At 42.0% G+C, this 20,686-nt stretch overlaps 2 protein-coding genes across 11 annotated transcripts in view; both read right to left on the reverse strand.

The window, feature by feature from the left end:
- Positions 1–16,652, reverse strand: part of LOC128788418 (sucrase-isomaltase, intestinal-like) — a 59,669-nt gene extending 43,017 nt beyond the window's left edge. For both annotated transcript variants that reach the window (XM_053943438.1, XM_053943439.1), the window contains exons 1-7: positions 16,605–16,652; positions 13,644–13,878; positions 13,083–13,185; positions 12,850–12,995; positions 3,033–3,201; positions 2,335–2,431; positions 1,188–1,300 (exon numbers count right to left, since the gene is read on the reverse strand). In XM_053943438.1, the coding sequence (XP_053799413.1) occupies positions 1,188–1,300; positions 2,335–2,431; positions 3,033–3,201; positions 12,850–12,995; positions 13,083–13,185; positions 13,644–13,878; positions 16,605–16,650 (909 nt within the window). In that variant the 5' untranslated portion in view covers positions 16,651–16,652. The remainder of the gene's footprint in view (positions 1–1,187; positions 1,301–2,334; positions 2,432–3,032; positions 3,202–12,849; positions 12,996–13,082; positions 13,186–13,643; positions 13,879–16,604) is intronic.
- A 1,554-nt stretch (positions 16,653–18,206) lies between these two features.
- Positions 18,207–20,686, reverse strand: part of KIF21A (kinesin family member 21A) — an 86,314-nt gene continuing 83,834 nt past the window's right edge. For all 9 annotated transcript variants that reach the window (XM_053943433.1, XM_053943432.1, XM_053943436.1 and 6 more), the window contains one exon: positions 18,207–19,448. In XM_053943433.1, coding sequence (XP_053799408.1) covers positions 19,355–19,448 — 94 coding nt within the window. In that variant the 3' untranslated portion in view covers positions 18,207–19,354. The remainder of the gene's footprint in view (positions 19,449–20,686) is intronic.

Genomic DNA, 20,686 nt, shown 5'->3' on the forward strand with positions numbered 1-20,686 from the left:
TCCCAAAACAGCAGCATGAGCAAGTTTTATCCCTTCCTTCACCAAGCCAGAACCCAGAAATACTTTCCGTCTGGGCTAAATCCTCTTTTTCCCTGTCTCTAAACTACAATATTTCTGTTCCCATACAGGCACTTTAAAAGAAGGCAAGCATAGGATATGGAGGCTTTAAAAAGCCAAGACAGACAAAATGTTTGCTAAAGATCAGAGCTCAGGCCCCTTTGAGGAGTAGCATGGGGAAAGGCAGAGCATATGCACCTCTCACTGTGAGCTCTGAGTGCCTGGCTGTGGGATGCCCTACCCTGTTCAGCCTTCCAGGTGCAGCCTAATCCTCAGGGTCTGCACAGTGACATGCTTACTGCAGCTTTACTCCACACTCTTTAGGTTTGACACTGATTTCTTTACGTACACAGCTTGCGTCTGAGGTGGCAATTTTCTGTGGAAAGGCCCAGTTGAAGCATCATTTGGTAACCAGGAAAAACATATTATCTGCTACTTTTTTCTGCACAGTCCTCACTAGATAAGAATAGCATGTACACTTCCAAAACAGTCATTTGCATGTGTACTCTCAGTTCTCTGGAAAACATTTGGCAATTGGATGGCAAGAAGTTATACTCTGTGAGACAACAGTAAATGCAATGTTATACATCCATGTTCTCCAATGCAATTATATGAGTTTTCATTAGTAAAAAACAGCCTGATGGCTCCAAAATCAGCAAACAATTCTACTGGCAAATAAGGGCTTGAAGACTTTAAAGTCCATTCAATATCTCTGAAATCCAGCATATGTGAAGTTCCCAAACATTCCCATCTGTCCTCTGCCTAGTTTGTTTACTTGGCCTGCAGCGTCAAAATGCAGTCATGTCATACAGCAAAGACTATAAAACTGTGATAGCCCAGAGAGGAGTAAGCTTAGACAGATACCTTTCTAATCATTGCATCCCTTTAGTGCATCCCATCCTGACATATTGCAGGAGAGGCTGGAGATGTGCACTGAACACCCAGCCTACCTGTGACACTCAGAGACTGTTCACAGATGCTCAAGCAAACAGCAGTTTTCCCATGGATCTGAAGCTGCAGCTTTGTACAAATGGATCAGGACAAAGCTCTGGCTGCCGTACCCGCTGATACTACCAGATGCTGACTGTGTTACAAGGCTGTGTACAGCTCGTGTACACTTTTCTACTAACCTCAGTGTATTGCTGAACCACGTTTTCAGGAGTTGGTCCCATGAAGAGATAGAAGTCGAGGATCCCTCCAATAGTGCGGAAAGTTAAAGATGGGTTTGGAGACAGAGTAACATCTAAAAGGGAAAAAAAGGCCCTCAGCACAAACCAACTCTGCACTACACATGGGAATAGGTCAAGAATGCACCCAAGGAGGTTGAGACTCAACCATAGGAGGCATTTCTTTACTGAGGGCAGGCAAATGCTGGAACAGGCTTCCTAGAGATGTTGTTGATGCCCCAAGCCCGTCAGTGTTTAAGAGACATTTGGACAATGCCTTAACATGTTTAGCTTTTTCTCAGCCTTGAAGTGTTCAGGCAGTTGTACTACAAGTATGTTTTATGTCCATTCCAACTGAAATAACCTATTCTATCCTATCCATCCTAGGTGTGTGCACGCTGGGCTCTTCCATGCACCTTGTGGGTATGACTGGATGAGCAAACAGGGCCTGAAGGTAGGCAGGTCATTGCCCAGTGTTTCTGTAATCTCTGCTTTCCGATTGGCATGGTGCAGCAATAAATCACAGAAACCCACACAGAGCAGATTGCATAGGTCCATTTGTCTCAGTTTCCTATTTATACAAAGGATCAACAAGTTTGTGTTTAGGGTTCCTCAATGCTATTTTAATCTTATTGAAAGCCATTGTCTGCCAAGGGAAACTGATTTTATAGACTAAGTGAAGATTCCCCTTTTCTGAAATTACACCACTAGATTAATGCAGTAAGGTGACCATGGCAACATACAAAACTATTCTCCAAAGACAGAATACAGGACTAACCTAAACTGATTTGATTTTGTTATGCCAATCTCAGAGGAAATTTCTTCCACTTTCTTCTTTCCCTCTATTTGCATCTATTTTCATAAAAAAGCTAAGAATGTATTTTCCCTGAAAATGCCTAAAAATGCCCAAATTCCTTGTTAAAAATTAATTTTACTGAAATCCCTTTGACAAATCTTAGAAAAATCTATTAGTCCTGGAAGCTTAGTTAGCCGCACAGTCACTCATATTTGTACCACATTGAAAAAGCAGTCAGTGAAACAGTAATTTATACTTACTAATCCATCATATTTCTATATGCAGTCCATATAGGGAATCCATATATCTTTTTACCTTGTGCATTGGAGTTCAGAAGGAGAACACCGTGGGCATTGGAATCTGGTTCTACGCACATGTAGAAAGGGTGAACTCCATAGAGGTTGGCAAATGACTGAAACATAAATAGCACATGAAGTATGACTGACTTTGCTATTTTTCAGAGCTTTTGTCAGGTAGATACATATGCACAGACAAGGAAGTAAATTCATTTATAGTTAGAGACTTATTTTGAAAGGTTGGGGATTTTTTCATCTAAATTGGTGTGAAGTCAAATTGACAGAAAAGAGTTACATTTTTCTGCCTTATCACAATGGAATTTTTCAGTCTTTCCCAGTTAAACCTTTGATATTCTGCTAAACCCTTCGAAATTACATGAGTAAGAATCACTTTTCTAGTTAAAACAGACTCATCAACCACTGACTCCAGTTCGGCCAAATATCTAACGAGTCCTGCTGAAGTCCAGCTTGTTTGGATGAACAGGGATTGATCGAAGCATGAAATGCAAAGCTCTCCTGAACCAGGATCTTGGCACACAATATACTTTTTCCTGAAAACTGCACTGTGAGAAAGGCTCTGATAAAATGTTTCAAAGTTCCCTCAAAACAATTCATGGCTTAGTCTTTAATTAAAACTGATGATACCTGCGAAGCTTGTGACACTCCATGTTTGCCACCCCCTTTTGGTGACACAAACTAGGACGAAGTGTTGCATACCGTTGGCGCCTGGTCCCTGGCGTACATGCCATAGGTAACGAAGTCCATGTTGTGCTTGAAGGTCGGGTGCTCATGTTCACCAAACCCATACACAGAAGTGGATGGCACAGTGGTGGTGATCTCAAGGAACTGATTGGCAAAAAACAGATCAACCAGAGGACTGTCCCACCTGTGACAAACAGAGGGAGACAGGATTAGCTTGTTTCTCTTTGGAAGGTATTCTTTTAAGTTCATGTCTGGCTTTTTATACTTTTTATATATTTTGGAGAATAACACTATTAAAAATTCATTAAATTCTATGCATGCGTCCAAAGTGTTTAACCTAGCATGTTAAATTCATCTTGCGATGGTTGAAGATATCTCATCTACTTATGCAAAAAAAATGCATCAATATAATTTTTGAAAAGAGCAACTAAAACAACAGAAGACAGACTATAAATTTATTATCAAAATAAGTGGTTGCTTATGCTATTTCTATGACAACCAATGTGAAAGGCTAAAAATTGTTATTACACAGTGGATTTCAGAATACTTAATGAGAACAACAGACATTTTATCAGCTTTTTTTAATGATTTGCTGTATCAGGACTCAAATACTCCCAACTTCATGCAGGCACCTTAAAATAGAGGTATAGTTTTCTCCAGACTCCACTTGAACAAGATGTTTTTATTGTGATGACTCTCTCCTGCTTCTCTCACCAGCTTAATGCATTTATTTCTATTCAATCATCTGTGGACACAGGCTTACATTTTAATTAGGTGCTACATTCTGTTTCCTATCTCTAGAGCTATAATGAGCTGCAAGTTAGATGGGGGAGAACACAGTCAAGCTGTGGAGAAGTGTTTTGTTAATGGTCATGTGTATGCCATGAGTAGCTCATTTAGATAGCACCCTCTCGAGCCTTGTTTAACCATGAATTTGTTACAGCTAATTAAAATAAATGAGCCCAAGCCATAGAGCACAGAAGTGGCATAATTCTCCTTTTAATGTTCTTCTGTCAATGATTTTGACAAAATTAAATGGTTGATCAAATTGACTGGTAAATCAAAGAAATGGGAGACGGGTTGTGTTGGTGGGGAGCAGCTCTACCTTCATGAGGAGAGCACTCTGGTGAGTGGCCTGCCACCTGTGCCACCAGCACCCCTGCCTGGGGACATGTCCCTGCTGCTGGGAGGACTGGGAGGGCACCACTGCTCCCACCACACTGGCGGGCTCTCCCCATGAGGCTGCAAGAATGGATGCTTAAGGCACTACCTTGCCTCTCCAAGCAAGACTCAGGCACAAACTATCCCCAAATTTTCCTAGACAAATCCAAAGTCACACACAGGTACTAAAGGATCTCTGTGTTTTTTTTAAAGTTTATTTGTCCTTTCTTACAAGCAGAAGAAGTAAGAATTTGTATATAACTCGATTTGGTTTTTTTTGCCAGCAGGAACATCTCCCTTCCTCCTTTCTATCATCTCCACCTACATGCAGTACTGAATAAAATTATTTTCTTTTAGGAGGGTTATGCATGCAAAATATCCCTGAGACTTAGATCCAGTCCTTGACAAATAGAGGCCTTTCTGCAAGAAGCAGTTGCTGTGCAGGAATAGGGATGGGCTCTGGAGCTGTATTCCTGCCCAAAGGAAAACTGTCACACAGCTCTGCTCTGTGCCAAGACAAGAAGGGTCACTGCTCTGAGCAGACCACAGGGTTAAGAAAATCTCAAATTATGCCAGAGGGGAAATGTTTTCGAAAAAGTTTAAGGATCTGTCCTAAGTCATTGAGCTCTCCCCATGATGCCTGTTCAGAGGACATGAGGCTTTGTACATTTGTGGTACCCACATTATAGCATGGACATTTCCCATCATGACAACTCTTAGTGTTACCATGGTATTAAAGTATTACTTCATTAAAGTATTACTTCAGCTCAGCAAGTCCCCTCCCTGACCAGGAAGGTCACTGGGGTGGTGCAAATGACAACCCTAGGAACAAGCCCTCTGCCCCACCATATCTTTACACGTTGTGGAGAAACTGGTTTATGACTCATGCATTCCTTCAGGCAACTCTACCTCTGCATGACATTGCCATAACAGTGCCCTGCTCTGCATCCCTCCATGGCTCAGCTCCCTGGGGGCTGCCACCCCACCAGCACAGCTCCCCATCAGCCTTGTCTTTCTCTAGACCTCCACATGCCAGCATAGCTATGTGCTAAATATAGCATTAACCATGACATAAAAAGACTAGTAATGACTCTCTTTTTTTTTTCTGGGCATCATTATGTCATCTCCATCTGAAGGAAAGCATGAGCAGGTTTTCCCCTGGCACTATTCTCTGCCTTCACCCCCAAGCAACTTCCTGAGTCCTTGTGCTCTCCAGCACACTGTGGTAGCTGTTGTGCTACTTTATGTGTTTGCTCATGTGGTGTTGGCAAGGAACAATCATTTAAATGAAAAACAAAAAATAAAAAAAACCCATTCCTTAAACCCTTGTACACAATAAAAGAAAAGGTCATATTTCTCCCACCTTCCTTCCTGCTGGTTTAAAGCAGATAGAAGGAACAAAACAGGACGGAGCACAAAATTACATCATGTTTGCAGGAATTTGCATGGTTCTCCTCCAAGAGTCCTATGAACCATAAAACCACTGTGATGGATAACAGAAGGGGTCTAAAAAATGTAAAAACACAGCTGAAGCTGAACAGTTGCTCACTGTCAAAAATGCAACCCCTGCTAGAAGTTAGACAAGGCAAAGTCTGTGAGGATAAGAACCCTTCTTTTTTGCACAAGAGGTAATAGCTGCAGTCACATTTACTGCTGAAAGTCTTAAGCTGTTAGTGTGTCTGTGGTAGGAACACTCCTGCCTATGGAAATACAAACCAGCCTCCCCACACATCTGCCTGGCCATTTGTCTTTGAACAATCAGCTATCACCTGTCCAAGGAGTCTGATTGATAACAGCTGCTCTTTTCTTCCATACATGGTGCACTATACTAAAGAGTAAACCTCTCTAATTTTTAACCTCTTATCAAGAAAAAAAAAGAATGACTCAGATTGAAAAGGTCTCTGTAAAAATTAACACTTTTGGCCAGCAAGGGAACTAGTCTCACACCCAGCAGTCAAGCCACTGGCTATCAGGATGAAACATAACTAGAGTGGACCAAGGAGGTAGTATTAAAGGAAGGTGAGTGGGCAGATAGATAAAACATCCTGCTCATGTTGAAGGTGTAGTTCATGACTAACATTGTCACAATGTTTGAGGGGGATGACTAAAAGGCTGTACAAGATGGTTTTCAGGAGTGCAATCATCAGTCCTTTGTAATACAAACTGGACCTGATGATTTACCTCTCTGAACAACCACTCTGTTGAGGTTTATTGTAGGCCAATGACTGCAGTGTGTGCAATGGCCCAAAGCACTGATTCATCTGCCGTGAGCAACCAGCTGGTGGCACTTCTAAAGGTGGTCTTACAAAACCTCCAGAATTAGGAGACTTGGGACACAGATATGATACATCATTAGGACAGGCATCGTGCATTATCTGGACATTTGAAAATAATTTTAAGTTGGGAGATATTTGCTCTTTTTTTTTTTTCCTTCCTGTTGCAAGGAATCCTGGAGAACTGAGATCATTAACTGAAGTTGTAAACAACTGGTCCACTCAGTCACTTGGAGAAAACGTCCTCTATAACATCTGCTTTTCTTGGCCTCCAGACCACCCTGTATATTATCTGTGTGCAAATTTAGTTGTAACTTCCCACAGCTATCCAAAAAGGGGGTCTAAGTCTCCTGGCAAAGCTTGGGTGCACCCTTCCAGAGGGCCTGGTCTACCACAGTATGCACAGGCTGCCCATAAAGTGCTTAAAGCACCTTAGGGAATGAGGAGTACACACCCTATTTTCAAATGAACCTCAAATATACTGATTGACTCAACACACTTGAGCTGCTGAGGAGCATCACCTAAGGAGTCCAGATCTCAGATTGCTAAAAATACTTCCACTGACTGCTGGTTTTGGCTGGAGTTAACCTTCTTCACAGTAGCTGGTATGGAGTGATGTTTTGGATTTGCGCTGGAAGCTGTTGATAATTCAGAGACGTTTTAGTTACTGCTGAGCAGTTCTTAACAGAGCACAACAGGGCTTTGCTGCTCCTTACACTGCCCCATCAGCAAGGAGGCTGGGAGTGCACAAGTAGCAGGGAGGGGACACAGCTGGGATAGTTGGCCTCAAGGGGTATCCCATATTATATGGCTTCATGCTGAGCATTAAAACTAGCAGGAAGGTTGGCTGGGGGACTGCTGCTCAGGGACTGGAAGGCATCAGTCAGATGGTAGTGAGTAATTGTTGTCATTTGCACCACTTTTCTTTCTTGGGTTGTACTTTTCTTTCTTTTCTTTCTGTTATTTTCCTTTTAATTACATTGTATTATTATTATTATTATTATTATTATTATTATTATTATTACTATTATTACTTCTACTACTACTACTTTTTTTTCTGTTATTAAACTGTTCCTGTCTCAACCCATGAGTTTTCTCACTTTTACCCTTCCAATACTCTCCATCTTTCAGGTAGGATTGGGCAAGCAACTGTGTGGTGCTTGGCTGTTGGCTGGGGTTAAACCATTACACTGTTTCACAACAGTTGTATTCCTTATTAGCTGTAAGTCTTGGGACACCACTGGAGTGCAGAAGGTCCACCAAGACTGAATTTTTATATGTTTATCTTACTTTAAAGGTGATTTGTCAAGTAGGTGGAGAAAATCAGGAGGAGTGATCAAGAAATTTTCCACAAACATGACATTTATAAAAGAAAAAGAAGTGCAGAGTATATTTACAGTCATTGACACATTTCTGCTCTACTTCTACTGTATTCATTGTTGTGATATCAGGAAACGTCCTATAACTCACTGGATAGACAATGCTTCATTTTTGCATGAAAAATGGGTAAGTGATATACCTACAATATTTCTCGCCTAGGTAACAGAAATCTTAATGATTAGAAGATTAAAATAATGGCTCTTACAAACTAGGAACAAACCCATTCTACCCATGATGCATACAATTTCCTCCCCTTGCTTTCAGCAAAACTGCAGTTATGACAATAGCGTTATAAATCATTCTAATAGCCTTTCCTAGGTAAAAACACCTTCGTGGTAAGTGGTGTCTGTGCTAAAAATAAAAAAAAGGCAGCTGAACTCTACAGCAGCCTTTTTGGAAATTAGGAAAAATCTTGATTACCCTTTGGTTATTTGTACAGTATATTCCCAAGTGCAATAGCAAACAAGGTATTCGAAATGCTTAATAGAAAGTAGGCCTTATCTGGCTTGTAAAAAAAAATGTTCTGCCTTCCATTATTTGTGTGACATCATGAAGGAAAAGTCAGGATATTAAAGTGGAGAATCAAATCAGTAGTCCATCCCTCTGCAGCCTGTCTCCAGCAATGGCCCAGGCCAGATATCACAAAGGAAGGCATAAGATGTCACTCAGAGCCAGTCTTGCAATAATCTGCTTATGGAGGAAGTTTCTGGCTGTTTTCACAGAATTAACTGACGTTGTGAAGCATGGAGACAAAAGTATTTGGGGGTTTTATTTTCCCACAGATGATTTTTTTATTATGCCTGAACGTGTATCCTGCTAGGCCTCCTGTGTCAGTGCTGCCCTGGGGCAATGAGTCCCACAGAGTAATCACACACTGCAAAACAAGCATGTGTTTGTTATTTATCACTTCCCAGCCTTTCGCTCTCTGTTCTTGAGAAAATCTACACTTTCTTGGAGCCTTCCTGCTCTCAGTTGATACTACCTCCTCCAGTGGTTGCTGTTGTTAGTGTGGGAGAAGCAGCAAGGAGAACAGCGCTTAGCCTGAGTGTATGTGCCACAAAACTCACAGGCTGTTTAGCTTGCTCACCTGCCTTATTACAACACACTATTTTCTCTCCTGTTTTTACCAATGTAGGGCCCTGGCCAACAATAGGACAGTTTCCCATTAGAGCTGCAAGATCAACCAGGATATCCTAAGCAAGGATTTACTAAACTAAAGCAAATCTCTTGACAAAACGTTTTTCCACTGACCACACCAATTTTGCTGAAACAGTTATTTTTCAAGCACGACGGGAGTAAAAGGTTCTCTGCAGTCTCCACTGCCCAACAACGATGGTAGTTTGGGAGCTTCTCCCTTGGGGCAGGAGATTCATGCACTAGTCCCTGTTCCTCATGGTTCAGTACTGTGATTTGCAGCCTTAAATCAGATGCAGGTGTCTAGTTTTCTTGTGGAAAACAGAAAAACCTGACGTCTGGATAGGAGCAGAAGCTTTTCTGTGTCTCATCTGATCCCCTTGGCATCTCCCTAGTGAATGTGTGGTCGTGGTACCTCTTTACCCCCATGGCTTTGGATAGCTACTAGCACAGAAAAGGACCTTCCCTGGCTAGTGGCAAAACAGCAGGAGCATTGGAGAGGGAGAAAAGCAGAGCAGAAGGAGGCAGGATGGGATGGGACAGAGAACAGGACAGCAGTGGATGAGAAGGAGAAAAGTAAGAATGAATAAGCCAAGAGGCATTACTGGGATGTCAAAGGGAGGCAGCCCAAGAGCTCCTGGTCCCAGCAGCCCCCAGCAGCGCCTGGATCATCTCCCTACATGACTCTGTCTAATTTTCGCCCCATGCAGGCAAGGCAGCAGCTGTCAACTGATGAGCTTGGAGCAAACTGAAAATGTAGCAGGACTTGGCCTTTTATTCTTGCTCCTGGCTGTGCTTGAGGTTTGCAATCAGCTGTTAATGTCTCTCCCCTCACACAGTTTATTCCTTTCCCCTGTTACTGTGATTAGATGGACCCTGAGTTTGTCCTGCCCTCAGCTACGTCTCCCTGCATGCAGCGAACATGAGAAACGCCCGTAAAGCACACTCAAAGCCTCCTCTGCCTCTCCCCTGCAGCATTTCCAAGTGGAATGAAATCATTCCTCACAAGGAGGAGGCTTTGTGCACAGGAGTGCCAGAGTGGGGATGGGGTTTTCTATCAAGCAGACAGCCAGGAGCCTGATACCCCATTGCTTCCCAGCACAAAGACACGGATGGCAGGACAGACTGCAGCTCGGAAAGGAGGCTAGGGAAATACAGGTGTGGGCTTTGAAACAGCAACCCAAACCTACACTGTGTTTCTGCATGGGAGAGGCTGCTTCCTTCCCAGGTGGACTGTCAGCTGTGCCAGAGCATGCTGGACATCATGAGGGAATTAAGGCTTTCTTGGGGGGTAGGTCATCCAACAGCATGGCTCTGCTAACAAGGGATAAGAAGCAAAAGGAAAAGCAGATTTCTGAGGATCTGGGAGTGCTTTACTATGGGAAAGTTTTCCTCAGAGATATTTAAAAGGTCCAGGAGAGAACCCGGACCTTGTTTGGTGCAGACACAAGTTATTATCCACCTACACCTGGGGAGTGCAACTGCAGCACCTGTTGAAGAGGTTTTATTTGCCCACATCAACTGTTCTGAGCAGTGTTTGTGTGCATATGGAAATCAACAATTGATTCAGCTGTTCATTGAGACAGTAAGGCCATGGCTGTTCACATCTTAAAATAGGAGGCTAAAGTCCCTCCAGCTGTCAGGCACTTGCCTGTTTATCAGGGACACTCTCCCACACAACCTGCCCTAACCTGGCCCAGGCACAGACACCACCAGCTGTGCAGCTTGGTGCCTGGGTGCCCTGGAGCAGCTGCTCCCACTTCTGGAGGGAGCCCAAAGGAAAAGATTTGGGTTTTAGCATTCAAACCTGCCTTTGGGCAGGTTGAATTAACATGAAAATCTACTTAACCTGCCAGATGCCACCAGTGCACCCCTGGACCCAGCCAGTCAAGTGCAGCCGCTGATGGGAATGTTCCTATAATGCTGATTGCTGCGAGCTCATCCTTCCCAGTAAAGTAAATGCAGTGAACCATAGATTTAAGGCCAGGATATATAACCTGCTTTCCTGTTTTGAAAGATTCCATCTGCACAGCTCTTTTGGTAGCTAAGGAGATTGCAAATCCCTCTAAGACAGGCTGTGGAGCTATCTCTGAGCACCTACATTTCCTAACTCTGACAGGATGGACAGGCAAACAAATGAAGGGAAAGCATTTTTGCTCCTCACACAGGGAATACAACTAAAATAAATATTATTCAGCTGTGAGAGGAATGGTTCCCTGACAGGATCCTTTAGACTACAGTACTGGCTGTGCCATTTCACATGAAACAAGAATTCCAAGGAACATACTATTTCCCTTTCTGTACACAAAATCCTGTGTCTCTGCTGGTGACAATATTTTGGGAGCAGCCTTACCATTGCTTGCAGAATAGAAGTGTATTATTTGTGCATTATATTCACCCACAATTTCCTCTTTTTGGGCTTGGCTGGGTTTCAGGAGCACTCCTTTACCTGCCTGGGGGCAGTGTACAATTTCCCACGGGGATGCTGGAGAGCAGAGCTTCACTGCTCTTCACTGTGCTGGTGCTGCAAACCAAGGCTGCCCTCTGCCTCCCTGGGCTCTGCAGCACAGCACTGCTGCAGCCCACACCTCTGCCACTGCTGAGCACAGGCCTTGGTGCACAAAGAGATGGAGGGGAATGGAGGAGGCTTCCCCAGGCCCACAACAGGGCACTGAATGTGCCCTCCTGGAAACCTGCTCAGTGGGGACCGACTTGTGTTCATCTGCCTGTCACTGGAGTTGTGCCTTTGGCAGACCCTGCATCTGCTCCATGGCAGGCCCCTTCCCTTAGCTGGGACATCTCAAGTTTGATCCACCCAGGCTAAACCCCTGGGGTCTTGGTGAAGGTGAGGACAGCTGAATGAGAATGGGTCATAAGCTAGGCATTTGTTATGCATTCACCCCTTACATCAGCATTCCAATTAATAAGCCTTTACAGAAAGAAGAAGAAAACTGGGCCTTTAACAAAAGCCCACTGTTTACACAGAGCTGTTAAGTCTAATGAGAAATAAAATTATTTTTGTTATCAAAGTAATGCATAATACATTCATTTAAAATAGCCTGCATAAATAAGACTTTACAGAATTGACTGTGACATGTATAAAGAGATGCCGTGAGACTGTAGTTCAAAAGGATGGTCAGCTCATTAAAAACCCAGCATGATGGCTCCATCTGCAGACCATTCTAGAGGCTGTATTGTCTTATTTGCATCACTCATGTTAAGCCATCCTTCAATTGCTCACTGCTGCATTCCCAAAAGCAGCTGGCAGGAATGCACCTTGACTGGGATTCTCTTTCTAAGTAGCTTTATGCAGTAGAGATGTGTTGATGGAAGCCAAGGAAAAAGGAAATTATGACGCTGGTGACATTTGTTAGTGAGAGGAGTTTTTGCTGAAGTTAAACTTAGAGTACCAGCTTGAGAAAACAAATGGTATTTTTGCAGAGGGACAAACTAGAGCCATCCACTGACATCAATGTAAATTAGAGGCTTACAGCCTCCATTGCTTTGAGCTTCCTAGACCTGCCTGCTGGAGAGTGTCAGGAGATCTGGTGCTTAGTTCCTGACACCTCAAATTTCAGAAATCTTAGCTCAGTGCTTTGATGAGTTGAGTTTACCAGCATCCCAAGCCATTAAATTGTAGCCTCAGAAGTTTTTTGACTTACTGAATAAACTTTTATACATTCATATAGATAATTGTCTGCTATACAGGCACATACCCCTATTGATAATGAAAGTCCTTCAGGGACAAGGCATAAATCTGCATTTACACCACAGCTTTTGACCCCTTGTCCCACAGACCCAAGCAACAGGGTTTAAGGAAAGAGTGCTCACCCCATCACACCTAACTTTTACAGAAAGCAATATGAATCATGTATAGTACTCACAGCACGGTGCCAGTGCTTTTCCTCTTGATTGTGAAGTGAGAGGAATCATCCGAGAACTCCACCTCATAGTTGGCTTCTTCAGCGGTAACCCCAGGGCCATCGATCTTGAGTGGGACTTCAAACCGCGGTTTGTTGGGGTCATAGAGCTAAAGCAAGGTGAGCAGGGGGCAGGTCAGCTCACTCCTTAGCATGTGTTGCTTCGGTTAAATGATTCCACCTCCCCAAATACTCACCCTGAACCGGAGTCTGTCCTTTGTCTGGAACTCCACTTCCAAGACGATCGGGGAAATGTCATTTCCAAAGAGGGACAAGGCCTGGCGCTTGTTCAGCGTGACTCTGCAGTGGAAACACATGCTGGTGCCCACCGCGGGTGATCACTGTCTGAGACCACCCTGGGGCAGGCCAGGAGAACCACCCAGCTACTCTGTGTCAGCTCTTTAAAAAAAATCATTGCCTAACTGAGAGAAATAACCCCTGAGGTCAGTTTAGGCCCTCCTTGATGTTAATGGATAAAATAGAGGCCACCAAAGAAAGGAGACCTCGTAGTTTCCTGGGACACAGCTCCCAGGGTGGGAGGGACCACTCTGTGCCTGCACCTGATTTCCTCACCTGAGGCGAGGTGAGAGCACAAGCCCCAATTCTATGGCACATGCACAGGGAAAGGTGTCCTTTTCCCTCCTTGCCACGTGTATTGGAGCCGCTGGGGGAATGTTTTTGGCGAGAGTGCCCGGGGTGGCAGCGGTGGCCGTGGGGCAGTGCCAGCCTGCAGCGCCCGAGGAGCCACACGCACTCACCTCCAGCCCTTGTCCGTCTTCTCGGCGTTCCCACTCCGGGTGTAGCCGTAGGGACTGTCCTCAGGGAAGAAGCACCAGGGAGCGTTGGACACATCGCTGGAGCACCAGATGCAGCCCCGCGCCTCGCAGGCCTCCTGGGAAGCCCCGGGCTGCGGGTGGCAGTCAATGCGCTTCTGCACCGCTACGGCGCCGGGGCACTGCGCGTCCTGCTCCGAGCCAAGGCACCCGCCTAGGGCTGCACGCGGGAAAAGCCGTCAGAGCAGCAGAGAACCGCGATAAAACCCCACAGCACTGCCAACTTCAGGTTTTGGGGATTTTTTTGGATGTGCTTTCTCTCCATCTTAGGGCTAGTAGCCATTGGACTTAGCTTGGACTAAGATGACGGCCGAGCAGCTGTCTGCTCATAACAGAACAAGAGCAGCAACCACTTTCTTTTACTAGCCGAGGCAGTGGGTCTGTATTATTCTGCACTCAGAGCTGCCTGTGCTCAGCTGAAGCACGACTTGCTTGAAATACTCATAGAAAGTTAAATAGCAGCGTAATGAAGCTGCTGGTGAGGCGTGAGAGCAACGCTGCAGGCTGGCAGAATAGGAGGAATTCTTCAATAAGGACTGCTATGAATATTAAAATGTTACATTTTCTGTATACTTATGTTATACACTGATGTTTTCTATCAATAGAGATACAAATATGTGACAAGCAGCATGCACTTGTATGATATAAATAGAAAAGTAGTGAGTATATGTTCATATCAGGTTTCTTTTCTGTATCTACGTAGTATTAGTAGTTTGTGTTAATACAGGTATGGTTATGAGTAAAGGGAAGATGCCAGCAGTAAAAGAAAAGGCATATATTATTTATTCTCAGAATCATCATGAAAAAAAACCTGTTAGTAAGGTGCTAAATTTTCCCTTTTTACAGCTGTTAAGTCAAGCCCTCTGGTTGAGAGCCTCCGAAGAGCAGGGGGACCACAAGACCAGCTCCCTGCTGTGCTGACAAACTGCTGTTAGTAAATATTCTCAGAGAGGGCAGGCATATCACAGGCAGCATACTTATTCTGAAGTTAATTTATGTCATTTTAGTCATTACAGCAATATTCCAAGATTAAATCTACTTGAACAATAATTGCCCTTTTCTACAAAATGACTAATACCTCTGCTTTTGGGTTTGGTTTTTTTTACCATGTGGACTGTTGTGTGCTTGAAAGCCTAAAATATGATTGCTGATGCAGTCTGGGCTTCTCCACAGAAAGAATTCTACAAGCAGATGTGCACAAGCAGTAATTATGTATACTGGGAAAATTTACAGAAAGAAATAGTAGATTTTTGCTAGAGAATGTCATCATGCTGGAATGCCAGAGTTGATTTCCAAGTGGGGGATATGAACACAGAAAAGCAGGAGTGCCACCTACTTTTTTTTTGAGAAAACTTTCATGCCCTTTTTACACAGGAAGATCTGACACTCAGGTCTGATGCTCCCAGGCTGCTCAGCAGAGCTCACTGCTCGCTGCCATAGTGCCTCATTATCATCTTCTAGAGGCTGGAATCAACAGGAATTATCTGGCTGTTAACCTTTGCCAGCTACTGGGCAAGTATGATTGGTTTCCACCTCTGTTTTCTGGGGCAGAGAGTCAGGTCCCACAGGCTGACTGCTCTCTGTCCAGCATTCACCCCTCACAATTCATCAGATAAAAAAGCTATAAAAGGAATATGAGCATCCTTCTGCAATCCCGCAATTATTTCTTCTTGGAGCACAAAATAAACTTAACCCATCACATTTCATTTTGGTCTGGGGTGTGTTTTCTATTGAGAGTCAAATGCAGCATTAGTGTTTTCATTGCTGAAATCAAGAAAAGTATGACTGAACAGACTACAGCAGATTATTCATGTGGTGTCATTTTACACAGGATAGGCTTGTGGGAGACTTTTATGAACTAATTGTATTGTAAAATACTTTCAGAATACTTCTTATGAATGATATTGTGAATGAAAAAGCTAGTTCAAAGGGAAAAAAAAAACATTCCCCCAGCAGAAGCCAAGAAATTTCTTCCATTTTTTCTCCCATTAATGCAAAGTTCACATTTTCAAGCAAATTTTAAAAACGAAGACTTGCAGGTCTGAGCAGCTGAATAAGGCTGCAACCTTGTTCATCCCTTGTTCCTGGATTTTCTTGTATTGTAGTACAAATGTGATAGCAGCAAGTGGGAAGATACCATTTTCCTTTTCTACTTTTAAAAATAATTTTAAAAACCATAATTTTCACTGTATTTACAGCCCATGTCTGTAAACATGCAAAGAAGACAAAATCCAAACAAGCAGTTGAATATATAGCAAGAGCTATGGCTACTTGCTGCTTTTCCATGATAATTTCCATGGGAACAGAAGCTAAACCAAGGCAGTGGAAAGATACAGGTGAAAAATAATCCTCAGTGATATTTAAAAACCTTCAGTTTAATTTTGAAAAATTAGATTAAAATTAAGGCATAAGGAAGTAACATAAAGAAGTATTATCACATCATTTTTAATTTAGTAGTATTAGTATTTACATTTTAGGTTCATCTGTACATTTCAAAGGCATTTGCTGCAGAAGTTCCATCCTCTAGCAACAAAATAATATGTATTCTCCCTTTATTATGCTCTGGACCAAATTAACTTCTTGTATGCTGGAGTAAAAATTACAGAAAAAAATAAAGTAATAGATAACTTTCAGGAGCTGAATGATCCCACTGATTCCCCTTTGACTATGCTGGTGCCCAAGTGCTGAGTACACTGTAGGACTGGGGCATATTTCTAAACAAGTCAGCTCTGCTGTCCTCCCACAGTCACCTCCGGTGGAGTCAATACCATGCCTGTTCTCCTTTTACATGGAAAACAATAATCTCTTTTAAAAGCTCTTCTGTCATTAGCACATTTATATTTTGCTTTTGAAGCCTAGGACAAAATGATAATGCGGTGTACTTACCTGCGAGCACAACAGCCAAGAAACATAAGCTCCTCATCCTTGCCATGGTTGAAGGAGGACTTCTGCAGGCAATCTGAAGCCTTTTATACAAGGCAGGGGCACGATAAGCACTTGTTCTGATACACAATCAGAAGCATTGCAAATATGTTCTCAGCATTCATATCATTGATGAGATTATTTGTAATACTTGACCTTGCCTGTATCTAAGCAGATAAGGTGAGATACAGTCTAATTTTTCCACACGCTTTGTTCAACTTCTGAATTCCAACCAACTTTGAGAGGAAAACGTGATTTTTCCATGACTTCTTCGAAAATTAATTTTTCAGAAACCACCTTTGTTTTTTTTGACACAAGCATGTTCAGACAGTGTGAGTCCAGTGGTCACCTTTCTCTGACTTCATATTGACTTTTGTCACATATATGGGTTTACAGCACAGATGAAATTTGGAGAAAAACAAACAGTCAAAGAATTCTCCATTAAAACAAGACAATGATACTGTGACCTTTACAAAATGACAGTTTTTTTCTAATTACTTGACAGCAAGAACTTTCAGAGCAAAAGTGTGAAAGCTTTGTTCTATTGTAAGACTTGATTTAGATGGAATATCTTTCTGGAAGAAAAAAATATTAAAACGAAATATTTTTATGAATACATTAAGTAACATTGGTGCCTATCAGGAGATAACCCAAACAAAATATATGCATTGCCAGGCATCACTGGAGAGGAACATCTGCAGCTCAGGCCAGGGCCACGCAGCCCCATGTGGTGAGCAGCTGGACAGAGGGAAGCTTTTCCCAGGTCTGCAAGGGCTTTTGTCCTGCAGTTGCAAAACACAATATTCACAGGAATCTTGCACACACAGCCATGAGTGTTCAGCCCCAAAACCAGGGGTCACCAAGCTGTTGGCATCATTTGTGTAGCTTGGCATAACACCTACTGGGCCAAGGGGAATGGGGATCCTCCACCAGGCACAAAAAGCCTCTCATGTGAATCTTGCATGTAAATCCACTCTCCACTGGAATTTGCTCAAGGTTGTCATATAGTCCCAAATAATTTGTGTGTATACCCTTTGAGTAGCTAAGAAGCATGATAGACAAACACTAAGTGGTAGTGCTGCTGCTTATTTTAACTAATTTATACATTGTTTTTTAACAATATATATAATTCATGACCCATTTCTATCAAAACCTGGAATACATTGGTAACCATAAATTGCAAGCAGTATTTTCATCTCCTTTCAAGCTGAGCAGAGAAGGAAGTAATTCCTTCAAGATCAGTAAGAGGCATCAGTACTTTTTGTTTGACAGACCATATGCAATAAGGTAAGAGAAGTGTCATCTCGTAGGATCAGGAGTCACCTGCTTCATTTTATGTCTGTACTGTACTAAGTGTGAGGGAATCCCCCTAGGGTTCCTAAGTACTATAAAAACACAAATAATGGCCAAGAGAAGACACACATAGGATACAATGGGATATCTGGGCTGTAGTACTCACCAAACTACTCTACTGCACTGTGTAAACCCATGGCTTTTATATTCAATACCCTTGCAATAGAAGTGAATTTTTTATAAGGAAGTATGATGGACAAGGCAAAAAAGCAGTTCACATTCACATCTTTATTTGTTACCTACACAAGCTATAATTTACAGACTGATATTTTCTGAAAAATAAAAACAAAACAACCAAAAAACCTCAATATCCAAACACTGTTTCTGAATCTACATAAAATTTCAAAATTTGCAGAATTTACAAATTAATATTCAGAGCAGTTGCGTAAATTATACATCCTCCCTCAATATCCAGCTTCCTAGAGCTTTAAAAGTCATACAGGCACAAGATGAGATATTTTCTTTATACAACCATCTATTTACATAGCTTTTCCCAATAAACGTGGTTCAGTTCTCAAAGTAACTGTCAAGGTTTGCAAAACAGTGTATTTAAAATACATTTAGCAGCATATAAAATTAGATAAAAAGGAAAGAATTTGCTTAAAAAAAAGAAAATGTGAGATGATAGAAACAAATCCATAAGAAAAATAGATTAAGATATATTTATCATGACATTATGAACATCTAGTCATTGCAGAACATAGGTAAAACACAAATAAAACATAGCCATTTGTGAGCATTTGAGTTCTAGTCCTGAGCACTGAGTATACACAGCTGCACAGCTTTGGTCAACACAGATTATATACTATCAACACAAATCATGGCGTTTGCTGTTAGCAGGATACAGCCATGTCAGGTAGATGTATCGTTAACAGCTTCTTCCCATCTATTATTCACTCCACTTTCCTAACAACAGTGTAAGTGACCTTTAAAATCTTCAAACTGCCTCTCATAATCAAAAGCTTATTCCTGGGACACGTTCCTTCCCCTGTTACCCTAAAATGCAAAACAGCTGATCATATTGTGAGAGAAATACAGCAGAGCACTTTTGTTATATATTTCAGGTTATTATTTTGAGATGGTCATTAGAGAAGACTGAATTCCAGTTAATTTAAACTGCAAGTATTACATATGCACACAAATTCAGCCATAATATATAGAGATACACGTGACTGTTGAGACTCAAGCATGTTACCAAGAAGTTATTAAATACAGTACGTATTTTAAGGACAGCAGGTCTAGTGGAAGAGTTCACACATTTTCAGTCCATTCCAGTCATCAGTGTTTAACTAATAGACATGCAGCAAACTGCATAGAGTGCACCTCAAATTGATCAATGTATTCCTTTATCACCCGTAATTTCAATTACTGGCAAGATCTTCACTTGCATCTCCTGTATCTGAGATCTGTCCATCTATTATATTTCGAGCTTTCCAGATCCTCACAGTGCGATCACTGAAAACCAAAACAAAGCAGTATTAGAGCACTGTGATTACACTGGGGAGGGAGAGAGGGCCAAGGGGGGGTGGGCAGGGGATGCTTCCTTAAAAGCTTGAGTGTCTTATTCAGAAAGGTATTGTTGGTAAAATAACAGCTCTTTAATGGACATGCAAGGAGTCTCCACCTCCACCAGACTTCGTAATTTAACATGTACAACAGTGAAGATTCCCTAACCTTATCACAGCACTGGCTATGACCTTTAGCCATCTAAGAATGTATGAAGACTTTATGCTTAAGGAAAGAGGTGTCTGTCTATCGTAAGGAAAAAAAAAAAAAAGGTAAAACAAGCACAAAACCACAAGACAATATGAAGCCCTAACTCGCCGACAAAAAATATCCAACAAACCTAAACCCATTTGCAAGGTGCTAGATAGCACATACCAGTGAGCTGGCTCTTTCTTTTGGGAAAAAAAAATCATTATTTACACAATTTTAAAGTATGTGTAAATAAAATATCACATAAAATGTGTTACAAAACTCTGTTATTAATTTAGAAGTAAAATAAAGAGTTGGTCTTGTTAAATAGCAATTTATTCCATGAAAGGGAAGTTATGAATTTCTCATAAACATTAACTTGAGTGACTAGCCAACATTGATTCATATGTTCCTCACAACTCCCTCAAAAGAAACCAGCAGGCAGAGCAGACTTTGTGACAGTTAAAAGTGTTTTCTGACTTGTGCCTTCATTCCACTATAAATTGTTAGGAACCATCTAAATTTTTTTTAAGCCCACTGCTAGAAATACCGAAAGACTGAAATTATTTTTATTACAAAAAAAGAATGAATTTCAGATGCATGTATGTTCTAAATGGATTCATAATTTTTATGCAAACAAAGACAGAAGCTTTGACATCTCTACCCCTACCTATTAGTGCTTAAACATAAAACCTGACCACCAAATATGAAAACTTGGCAACTTTGAAATCCTGCTATGGTTCAGAAAGACCTGTTTGTAATTCAGAAGGCCAGAAGCTTCCACAATTGGCACAAGAATGTAACACGTCAGCTTTCACAGCTCCTGTGCTCAGGCTACAACACAAAGAGGCACTGTTGCCGTCTCCTGCATATTCTCCATAACAAGGTACTTTTCTTGGTCCTTTCCCCTGAGATTTCAGGTCCTCAATTTGCTTACTTTTACTAAGCAAATAAATCAAGGTGTTTACAGGACAGTAGGACAACCTGCAAATCTTCTG

The sequence above is a fragment of the Vidua chalybeata genome, chromosome 5 (genome assembly GCF_026979565.1).
Source record: "Vidua chalybeata isolate OUT-0048 chromosome 5, bVidCha1 merged haplotype, whole genome shotgun sequence".
In the NCBI taxonomy this organism is placed as follows: domain Eukaryota; kingdom Metazoa; phylum Chordata; class Aves; order Passeriformes; family Viduidae; genus Vidua; species Vidua chalybeata.